The following is a 12,309-nucleotide window of genomic DNA, read 5'->3' on the forward strand; positions in this document are numbered from 1 at the left end:
ATCGTAGTGTTTTGCTTATTTTAAAACTGACACCCAATATACTAATTAATATTTGTTTACTTAAGCGAGAAAATTTAACATTTTCAAATCTAAAAGGCCTAAAACTAAGTGTTTTAAGTTGTTGTTTTTTTTTATTTCCGGGGGAAGGCCTCCGCACCCCTTATAAACTAGGGGATATTCAATAACCCTCAGGTACATCATATGCTTCTCCCAAAGTCTGGACCCCCCAAAGCAAAAGCTCAAACTCTGCCCATTTTGAAGGGGTTGTAAACATGGGGGCTGAGAAAAAAAAACTTATTACGACCAGACCTTCAAGAGCGGGGCGGCAGACGGACCTTAGTTCCTTACAGAATGTTCCTTATAACGACATACCAGAGTTACATGTGTGACATTCACACATAAAATGCAAAGGTCTAGACATACAATTGGATTCATAATGAACTGTTTCATAGAATTTTGAAGTATTGTGTGGTCTGCTAGCAAAAAATAAAAAAATAAAACTTGAATATGACAGCCTGACATAGCATAACGAAAATGTGTTGCGTGTGTGACGCTTTTAAAAATGTGGCAAAGTTTGATTTCAGTTGTCTATGAAGCAATCTCCACAGATAATACATTTTGTTGGTGAAATATGCAAATTATATGCATTTACAAACGCTTAAACCTTAATGCAATTAAAAACAATAATAATTTCCAGATTGTTTCATTTTGTTGTTTACATGGAGCAAAAGCCCTTTTCGTGGAATGCCCCTTCATCAAAGTGGAGGTTTACAATGACAACAATCCATATTCACAGACTAAAGCTAAATTTTGGACGTAAAACATAAACATCACCTTGAATGGTAAATCATGAACACTGGTATTTAAATTCTTACTTAAATATAAATTATCCATGCTCCTGTATTAAAAAGATTCAGGGCAACATGCAATATTTAATCTGTGTTTATGAGGATAAGAACTGCATAATTGTTTTAAAATAGCAACCTGAGAGATTTCATTAGGTACCAAACTACAAATGGCGTTGATGAACACTGTTTGTGCACCCCCTCCCTCCTCAATGTCCTGCTGCACTAACTGCAATATAAAAATGGAGTATGTACACTAGACATACATCCAAATATGCTCTAAAAATTTAAACTTAACACACCTCTGAAATAAAAAAAAAATATGGCAGTGTTCATGATAGCACATGCCCCATCTAGTTTCCTGCACTTTTTGACTCTCTTTATAGTCTTGCGTCTAGTAGTTGGTTACAAAGTGCATCATTCAGCAATCTACTTTGTCAATTTGGTGTCTGCACCATTTGCACTATGTTCTGTAGTAGTGTACAGTTACGTGGTGCATGCTAACCATTGCAATGTATGTTCTGTAGTGGTGTACAATTACGTAGTGCATGCTAACCAATGCAATGTATGTTTTAAGCAGCAGACAGGTATTTGTTGTATCTACACTGCCATTCTTGTATACAGCCTCTACTAGGTTGAATGTAATTTACTTGTGGGCTGGGGCCACTGAAAGCCACAGAGAATTATGTCCAATTTTTTTCAATCCCCACATTTAGATTTGGAGCGAATTTACAATACCGAACCCCTCCCCGATTTTTGTAATATTTCGCATACTCACTAATTGAGGCCTCCTAATAACGAATTTGAAGTTAAAATTTGGGGGTCACGTGTAGATGTCAATTGAGTGGTCCGTGATCGGAACAAGACATGCACGATTGCTCATTATTTACCGGAAGATTTTGTGATTCCAATACTTAATTAATTGTTGATTAATTTGGCATCTTAAGTCCACTTTATGGACTGTATGGCTAATCGGGACTGCACCTACAGTTTAAAGTGAAATCCGAACCACTATGTGCCTCCACTGGGTATCGAACCTGGGACCCCTTCATTACAAGGCGAGGACGCTACCACAGCACCATCGGGGAGGCCCTGTTTCCAATACTTAAAAATCGAAATCTACATTCCTGACATTACTAAGACCCCAAATTTTAACTATGTTTGCCTAACCTAATCTTACCGTGAATGGTTCATGGGGCTACCTGTGCATGGTTTTAAGACCCCAAATTTTAACTATGTTTGCTTAACCTAATCTTACTAAGAATGGTCAGTGGGGCTATCCATGAATAGTTTTGCGCTAATTGTGATAATGAACCGACAAAAAATCTTATTTTCGTAGCACTTTAAAGGCAAAAACGTTCTTCATCGAAGATGCCATTTTCGTATCCTGCAATTTTATGATTGATGCATTGTTGCCAAACTTACCTGTAATCAACAACTTTTTTACTGTTCTCTTCCGCCATTCTTACACGATCCATGCTCTCCAAGTATGAAATCAACTGTGTGGCAACGCTGTACACAGAGTAACTAATTGCAAACGTCAATTGTTCATATCAACAAATATGATTCCCATACTTTTATACGGAGAATCATTGCGAGAATAGAAAAGCTGCTTTTACAACTTCTACACGTTAATGAACAATTTCTACACCTCACCCCAACATGTTAACCTCAGATAAATCATCGCGACTAATTATTTCGTGAGTATAGAAATTACAGAAGGGTACAGCATTGTAAATTCTTGCCTTCAATTTAAAAGGCAATATAAAATTGGGAAACAATTGCATCTCGGGACAACCCATTTCTTCATTTTTACAAGAGAAACTACTTACGGAAATGAGTTTCTGTAGAAGTCTAAAAGTTTGTGGAGGTATTTTCTTTCATCGTTGAATCTGTTTGACAGGTAATCAAATATATCTCTGACGTGCTTTTGTTAGCTTCCTCTACGTGGATGAAGTAACCTCCTGTCAATGTTTCCAACCACGCCGTTGTTTCCCCAGATGGTAAAACGAAATATACATTCCTGATCCAAAATTTTAACAATGTTTACCTAACGTAACTGAACCTATCCTTACCATGAATGGTTTGTGGGGCTATGTGGGAATGGTGTGTGAGGCATTTTTCGGTTAACGGGGTTGGAAACACTGTGAACCCACTGATCCATGATGCTAGTCAACCTGGAACGCACCATACTGTGTGTTACGAAAGCGAAAAAAGCAAGAACAATAATTACTGTTAATGTAAAAAATTGAAATTATTTTTGTGAAAAAAGCAAAAGAATGTTTCGCAATGCACAATAGGTAAGTACGAATGTAGAAACTGACGAAATGAACGAGTTACAGGTGTTGTTCGGAGATGCAATTGGTAATTAAAATTGTCCCAGCCTGCAGTAATCAAAAATAATGGAGATAATTTAATCCCAAGTATGGACCGTGTAAGTAAAAAAACCTGCCATTTTGGGGTATTTTCGATGCTTTTTATTAGTAAAAACCATTTGTTTGTACACTAAAAAGCAAAAGAATATGTCAAAAATTAGTATCAGTCCTAAACCTAACTGTAGTTATAGCTGCTGTTGTGGAATGTCGTGTTGGGTGCTATATTTACCTGCGCGAAGCCTTCGGGCTGTTCTGCTTTACGGTAAGGGAACAGACATACTTTTCTTCACGATAACACATTTTTGCAAGCTAGAAACAAATGAAAACGTTCATAAACAACAAACAGCTTCATAAACCATGCTATACCTTCCCTTTCTAGAAGGGGTACAGAGGGTCAAAGATACAGCTTCCTTGCACCAGCCTGAGCTGCACTACGCCAGGTGTCAAAAAGTGCATCGAACTAGACAGGGATACAATTTGGTGTGGACATAAGAACAAAAGACAGAGAGACCTGTACACAAGGATATGTTGGCTCGCAACTTCTGCCTCTTCTATTTTGAAAAATTAAAACTTCTCTGCCACGACAGTCATTTAGTGGCCAATGCCAGCAAGAACCTGTTCAATGGGTGATGAGAGGTAATTGCGGTACTTGTTTACTATCCGTCGGACAGATTTCTACAGAAGAAACTACTTACTGTAATAAGTTCCTGTAGTATTGTCTAACATCGGGAAGGTGTTTTGTGTGAAATTCAGGTAAGTTTTCCGTATCCTGGAAATGGATTTCTTCGAACTTAAAAGTTTGGGGCTCATTTGGGGGCAGGTGAGTCCGGCCAATTTCTAACAAGCCTTTAACAGGGAGTCTACAGAAAAATCCGGGGAGCGGAGGCGGGGGCCGCATTAGCAGTTGGGGGCGGTAGGTCAATTACCCCAGGGGCAGAGCCCGGAATCGGTGGGAAATTTGAGTCAAAAATGTCAAACGAAAATAATTTTTTTGTTTAAATTTCGCACCGATTCCGGGATGGATAGTCCCAAAAACCATTTACGGAATGTTCCGCAAAGCAGATAGATTAGTACGAATGTCAAAAACTCAGAAGTTATAGGTGTCCGACGGATAGTAAACTTCTACCAATTGCATCAAGTCATAATGAGAATGTAATCGGTCCTTCTAAACTCAACTACTCTGCTTGACAAGTTTATCATATTTTTAATTTTTCAATTCTCGCCATTATGATTACACCTGTTTACTGTCACTATTCCTGAAATATATTTCCAAAGGACAACAACACATTACATTCCATTCGAAGTACATGTTTGCCATTTTCTGAACCCCTCAATAATTTAAAAGGAAGCTTATGACACCAGTGATGAACCCATCTTATTTTCTTCCTGAATGATGCAATATGTTTAAATGCATTCACGTGATTTTCTCATTGAATATTATCAATTTAGAACAGCTCAACGTTGAGCATTTAACATGAATTATGTAATTATTAGCTTCTAGGATGGTTCAATACATCAGTTAATGCAATTTTTGGGTACTATTATAGTATGGGGAGACACCTATAAATCATATATTTCACACTTTTTTACATTCCTAACGTACTATTTTGGAATGCGGAACATTTCCTAAGGTGAAATAATGCATTTCTAACTAAGACAATGTATATTTCTTACATTTACGAGTACTTACTGTTACTTGTTATTTCGATTCTGTAACACATTATGACAGGCGATAGCGTACACGTTCAGGGTGCATTAGGCGAGTGTTTTGTCGATTTATGCAGTGTTGCAACCTCGTTCACCGTAAAATACCTATTTTCGTGTCCGGATTTGAAAGCCTCACAAACCATTCACGTTAGCCCCAAAAACAATTTTCCGAAGAATAGTTTAAAAAAATTACAAATACTAGACACGTCATGTTCTAGTGAAACACGGTAAGTTTAAAACACTGACTATGGGGTTATGCCATCTTAACACACGGAACATTATGCTCTCGTGCAGAAAGCTATTGGTGGCAGCAGGAACAGTGGGCCGGACAGAGATTTTCGCAGAAAACAACATGTATTCTCATTAAAATGGATCAAAACGGGTACTTATCCGATAAGGTCCGAACACCTATCACTCGTTTATTTCATTAATTTTAGCATTGATACTTACCTATTCTGCATATAGGAAGATTCTTTAAGGTGAAGTTATGACTTTTTCCACAAAATAGTGTCAACTCTTCATATTACGAGTCATTATTTGTCTTCCTTTTATAATTCGGTAACAAGACAACATGGCGTGCACTCTTCATGGATAATCACATGTCATGCTTGTTTTTTGTCAATTCGGAGTGGGTATGCAGTGTTTCAACCTTCTTAACCGAAAAATTTCTACTTTCGTGTTCATTAAGTCATCAAAAACCATTCACGATAACCCCAAAAACCATTGACGGATAGCCCCATGCACCATTTCCGGCAAGGTTAGGTTAGGTGAGCATAGTTAAAAAAATTAAAAGAAATTCTCGTAAAAAAAAAAGAACGCTCGCGGCATCTGTACGTACATAATGGAAACAACAGCCTAATTTTACAGAAACTGCTCGTTCCTTACGTAACAAGTGATTATTTCTTGTTCTGCAGCATTCTATGGTGAAGTTTTCAGTTTAAGCGAAAGAAAATGCCTCCAAGAACTTCGACAATGCTACAGAAACTGATTTCTGTAAGTAGTTTCTCCTGTAAATTTGAAGAAATCTGTTCGAGCTATATCGGATAGTTATCGAAATTCGTCTCCCCTATACTATAATGTTACCATTTTTCATAACAAAGTTTAGTCATTTGGTAACGATTAGATAAGCCGGAGACACATTTCTTGAAATTTACAGGAGAAAAGAAGATAAAGTACTTACGGAATTGAGTTCTTGTGGACTTTCTGAAGCCGCGGAAATTGTTTTTTCGAATCGTGCAACTTCTTTGGCCTGTAAGTAAGGTATTTTTCGTCATTCATGCATCTCCGTTGCACGATAGCTCGTGCCACAATTACCGTCGATTACATGAATCAAATGTTCCGTGCATTCGATTATGTAACCTCCTGTCAGTGCAGCAACCACATGGTAGTTTTACAAGATGACGTGTGAGCTGAATTTTTTTTCCAATTTAATTTTCTATGTTTGCCTAACCTAACTGAACCTAACCTAACCTTCCGTGAATGGTTTGTGGAATAACAACAATCTTTTTCCAGTTAATACGTGTTAGTGTAACAACCACACGGTACTTTTACAAGATGACGTGTGAGCGTTTTTTTTTTTTCCAATTCAATCTTCTATGTTTGCCTAACCTAACAACCGGTAAGAATTTACAATATAGAGAAAGTCTCCAATTTCGTTAATTTTCGGTATACTAACTAATTTTGGCCTCCTAATCATGAATCTGTTGTAAAAAACCGGGGGTCACGTCTGGAAATTGTACATTTTGATGAAAAATTGTTTGTTAGCGCAAAAAACCATCCACGGGTAGCCCCACGAACCATTCACACGAGGTTAGGTTAGGTTCCATTAGCACTCATTTCACCCCTAAATTCATCGAAAAAATAGGGATCGTACTAGAATTGAAAATCATAAATCATTTTTTGTAAAACAACGGCGTGGTTGGACACAATGACAGGAGATTACATTTTTGTTCGTAAAACTACGCATATACACCTATATATAAAAAAAATTCAATCGGATTTTTTTCAAATTTTCAGACGTGACCCCCGGTTTTTTTCAACAGATTCATGATTAGGAGGTCAAAATTAGTTAGTATACCGAAAATTAACAAAATTGGAGACTTTCTTATATTGTAAATTCGCTCCGAACAACCTAACCTAACCTTCCGTGAATGGTTTGTGGATCAATTTTCGCTTAAAAACCTTTTGTGAATAGTTTGTGCGGTATTTATCAGTTCATAAGTTTGGAAACACTGCACTTAAGCTGACAACGTGAGTCAATATTTGCCCGCCGAATTAGCAACGACCAATAAATAATTATAATGTTAAAAATAACGCTTTTTTCATGGAAAAAAAAAGTTATCCAAAGTTGAAAAATGTTCCGCTATGCATATGAGGTAAGTATAAATGAATTTTATTTGAAAATAAACGAGTTAAATGTGTCTCCGGCTTATCTAACTGGTACCATTAATTTTCCACTGTCAATAGGGTGGACTTATATTTCTTCAAATCGCGTCCGCCAACTGGTGTGAACATCATTTACAACTAAAATACAAACATTACAGTGCTGAATGACAAATACTACGGAGAAAAATAATGGTTACGTAAACCTGTTGGCAACTAACTTCTAAAATTATTCTACTTGAAAAATTTTACTTACGCGGTCTCTTCCAGACAACTAACACCACTGTTTCTTTTAATGACCGGTTACGTATTGCGCAATTAGTACGGCAAAAAGAGCACCATGAATATAGTGGATGTAATTGTATGCAACAAGTATACAATATGCTTTATGGTGAAAAAACAATGGATCAAAAATCTAAAGCAAACTTTCACTTGCTTTCGCTGTCGTTAATAAACAACAGAATTGACCACCGCACGCCATCTTGGATTTACGGTATAACGTGGATTCCGCCATCGTCCCTTACTCTCCTTTACAGGAATACAATTGACAGAGATGATACATTGTAACTACTCATTTTCATTGTCTCTTATCGTAGGTTTAAAAATCAATTTACCTCTATCTCCTCCACTTTCGTATTGTCTTCGCTATCCGACATTGTAGTGTGCTTACTTCTTCTTTGCAATATGGCGGGCTAGCTCTGGCGCACATCAAAGAACCAATCACATCAAAAGAAGCAAATTTCCCGCTTTTATTTTTCATTGGTTTGCTACGTCGTGCCATGATCAGTGGTTTTATTTATTTATCTTAAAATACAGCACACACATACACACACACTCACTCACACACTTTATTTTGAAATTTGGCTAAAATTTATGGGACATATCACATAAAATTAAAAGACTTGAATTTCAAAATCTGTAGAGCTCAAAATAATTTTATCAGCTAATACGAGTGTGAATAAATAAGGAATAAAGATAAAATATTTTAATAATATTTATTACAGAACAATTACAGCCATCATCTGGAAAATAACAAAAAATATATATATTGAAAAATACTTTACATCTAGGACTCAGTCACAATGGCCGGCCCAATGGAGATTGTTGGAGGGTATAACCAGGGGCCCAAAACATATCTCAACCCGCTGTAGCCCCCTAGATTTTTGTAGTACGGTCACGCATTTTGACCGAAAACTTAAAAAGTGAAAGTTTACATTTTCCATTGGTGCAAGTACAATGTTCAAGTAGTGACGGCCGCCGGGAACTATAATGATGGGTAGTTTACACGTAGACGCACATTACTGCGCACAACCGATGAAAACAAGCGCCCATTTCTTACTTCGTATGCCGGTGAATCTGCACTGGCAACAACGGGGACTGGCCTAAACCGGAAGTTCCGGGGGGACCGGGCAGCGAAATTTCTTTTTCCACATAGGACAGGACTAGCACCGGAAGTGATGATGAAATCCTGATTAAGGGGCCTCGCGCAATCGTCATGTAAACAAATGAAGATCAGTTACCGAAGCGGTGTTGTTTGTTTTCCTATTCTGTATATTAATTGAATATATGTTAATTATAAAGAAGAGTGTGAATAATTTGTCGGATTGATATTAGCATTGGCGTAATGATCGTTTAGTGCAAGATTCCAGCAATATGCAACATGTTGATATGGGTATATACTGCGAGGCGGTGATTTATCAGCACAAACCCCACATATTTTCACAAATGTCCAATTTACAGTTATTTTGGCTCTAAATTTACCCCTACTCCCCTCTAAATGCAATGTTAGACCTAGCCAGATTAATATTTCCGAATAAACCTCTTCTGTGAGGGGTTGTAATGCACTGTTTTTTTTTTACATTAAATAGTTAATGATATTTTAGTGCAAGCTTCTTGAAATATGTTGATATGAGTGTGTTATGTGAGGCAGTGATATATCCGTACAACCCCCACATTTTTTTCATAAATGCCCAATTTAGAGTGATTTTGGGGCCCAAGAACCTTTTGTTTTATTGCGATTTCATCATGCTACGTACGTAATTTTTACATGGTTCGATTTCGATTTACGTCTGTTAACACATACTGTGGAGTTTGGCACCCTTGACCCTGTGTACACCCTCTATAGAATGTGAAAGGTTTTGCATGGTATATGAATATTTTGTTGTTTGTGAACGTTTTCAGTTGATTTTAGCTCGCGAAAATGTGCCACTGTGAAATAAAGGTGTTTCTTTACCAATAAGAGCCTGAAAGCTTCGCGCAATTGAATCTAGCACCCAAAACGACATTCTACAACAGCAAGTATAATTTTACATAGTTAGGTTAGGTTTGGTACCAATAGTTATTATCGACTTGTTCTTTTGCTATTTGAGTGTGCATACAAAGGGTTTTAATAATAAGCGGCGGAAGCCCTCAAAAATGGCAGGTTTGTGCTTTTGCTGGTCATACTTTATGATCGAATATCTCAGTTATTTCTGTTTTCCACATGCTGCAACTAATTTTATATTATGCAAAACATCAAAATCTGTCGATTAATATAAATTTCAATGTAATTCTGGAGGGGTATGGTGGGTAAACGGCCCCATGTGCTTGACACCAGTCATTCATGTATCAAAATGTTTGAAGATTTTGTTCAATACCCTTCTGCAGGTGCCATGATTGCCAAAATACTGCAATTTAAAGGTGTTGAAAAAATTGCACATTTTGCACTCATACTTTTGTAGTTAGGTGGGTCAGGTTTAGTTCTTTTAGAATTTTCACATGGAATGACCCTGTTTAGAATTTGATGATAAATTACAGAACACAAAGTTAAAATGCCATTATGTCCATGATGAAAAGGACCAAAATATATACTTCAGGAAATGAGTTCATGTTAATGCTAGTATAAATTCTGCGGTAAATATGCGATAACGCCCAGACACTTTTCACTCATTTATTTCCTTAATTTTACCACTGGTACTTACCTATTTTGCCTTGCGGAACATTCTTTAAAGTGAAGTTATGCCTTTTTCCATAAAATACTGTCAACTTTTCATATTACGATTGATTATTTGTCTTACTTTTTCCGCTTCTGTAATAGACAATATGGCGTGCACTCAACGCGCCAGCTTGTGTTTTGTCGATTTTCAGTGCGCAAGCAGTGTTTCAAACCTTCATGACGGAAAATTACGTACTATTTCGATTTTTTTTTTTTTCATGTTTACCTCCACAAACCATGCACGTGAGCCCCAAAAACCATCCACGGGTAGTCCCAAAATCCATCCATGGGTAGCCCCACAAACCATTGACATTAGCCCCAAAAACCATCCACGGATAGCCCCACAAACCATTCACACAAGGTTAGGTTAGGCCTGTTAGGTTAGGTTCCATTAGCACTCATTTCACCCCTAAATTCATCGAAAAAAGAACGTGCGTCGAACATAGATAAAAATAGAAATTTTCGTAAAAAGAAGGCACGTTTGGAAACACTGCAGAGATCATGTGACTTTCAACTCTCTCGCCATCTGCATGCACGCAATGGAAACAACGGCATAATGTGGCAGGCAATGCCAATTTCTTACGTAAAAAGTGATTAATTCTTGTTCGGCAGCATTAAACTACGAAGTTTTTACTTTCCGTGAAAGAAAATACCTCCAAGAACGTCCAGAATGCTAAAGAAATTCATTTCAGTAAGTACTTTCTCCTGTAAATTTGAAGAAATCCGTCCTGGCGATATCACATATTTACCAATTCTGCTTTTGGTAACAGTTAGATATAGTGAAAACGGAATTCTTCAAATTTACAGGAGAAATGATGGGAAAGTACTTACGAAATTGAGTTCCTGTGGACTTTTGGAAGCTGGGAATAGTGTTCTTTCGATTCATGCAACTTATTCGGCCGGTAAATAATGTCATTTTCGACATTAATGTATCTCCTTTGCACGATAGCTCGTGCCACCATTACCGTCGACTACGTGAATCAAATGTTCCGTGCATTCGAATATGTAACCCCCTGTCAGTGTAGCAACCACGCAGTCGTTTTACAAGATGACATATGAGCGAGTTTTTTTTTTTTCTAATTTAATTTTCTATTTTTGCCTAACCTTACTGAACCTAACCTAACCTTCTGTGAATGGTTTGTGGATCAATGTTAGCCTAAAAACCATCATTTTTCGGTTAATAAGTGTTAGTGTAGCAACCACACGGTAGTTTTACAAGATAACGTGCGAGTGGTTTTTTCCCCCAATTTAATTTTCTATGTTTGCCTAACCTAACTGAACCTAACCTAACCTTCCATGAATGGTTTGTGGATCAATTTTCGCTTAAAAACCTTTTGTGAATAGTTTGTGCGGCATTTTTCGGTTCATAAGTTTGGAAACACTGCATATCAGCTGACGATAGACAACGTGAGTCAAGATTTGCCCGCCATATTGTGTGTCACGAAAGCGAATTAGCAACGACCAATAAATACTTGTAATGTGAAAAATTACACTTTTTTCAGTGAAAAAAACATAATCCCAAGTTGAAAAATGTTCTGCTATGCATATAAGGTAAGTACAAATGTAAATAATTCGGAAATAAACGAGTTAAATGTGTTTTCACTATATCTAACTGGTACCCTGCTTTTTATACAGTAACGCACAGGTTTCTGAAAATTTGATCTGGTGTACCAGATATAGGCCTATGTAATAGATGTAATATATGTAATAGAAGAAAAACACTAATGAAGGCATGCTAGTAAATAAAAGAAAATGGAAATCCAACAACTTTAAATTTTCTGCTTTTTTTAATTTTTCATAAAATTCCCTCTTTACCTACAATTGGACATAGGTTTCCCTGTACCAAGATAAATTTTCCTTCACATAACAACACTGCCTCTGCCAAGCACCCTGAAGCCTCATGTTGTTAAATAACCACTCATCCTACTTTCTTTTTGTCTCCCTTACCTACAATCTGGGAGGAAACCTGGTCATCAGAAGGGTGTGATGGAGACCAGTTTTTAAGTTTTTTTTAAATAATTTACTT

At 37.0% G+C, this 12,309-nt stretch overlaps 1 protein-coding gene across 1 annotated transcript in view; it reads right to left on the reverse strand.

The window, feature by feature from the left end:
• LOC146003841 (protein DEK-like) overlaps window positions 1-8,049 on the reverse strand; it is a 47,925-nt gene extending 39,876 nt beyond the window's left edge. Inside the window, exon 1 of the mRNA XM_083142290.1 lies at window positions 7,924-8,049. Within this exon, the coding sequence (XP_082998416.1) occupies window positions 7,924-7,965 (42 nt within the window). The 5' untranslated portion in view covers window positions 7,966-8,049. The remainder of the gene's footprint in view (window positions 1-7,923) is intronic.
• Window positions 8,050-12,309: the final 4,260 nt, after the last annotated feature.

This window comes from Lepisma saccharinum, chromosome 20, assembly GCF_977018435.1.
Source record: "Lepisma saccharinum chromosome 20, izLepSacc3.1, whole genome shotgun sequence".
Taxonomy (NCBI): Eukaryota; Metazoa; Arthropoda; class Insecta; order Zygentoma; family Lepismatidae; genus Lepisma; species Lepisma saccharinum.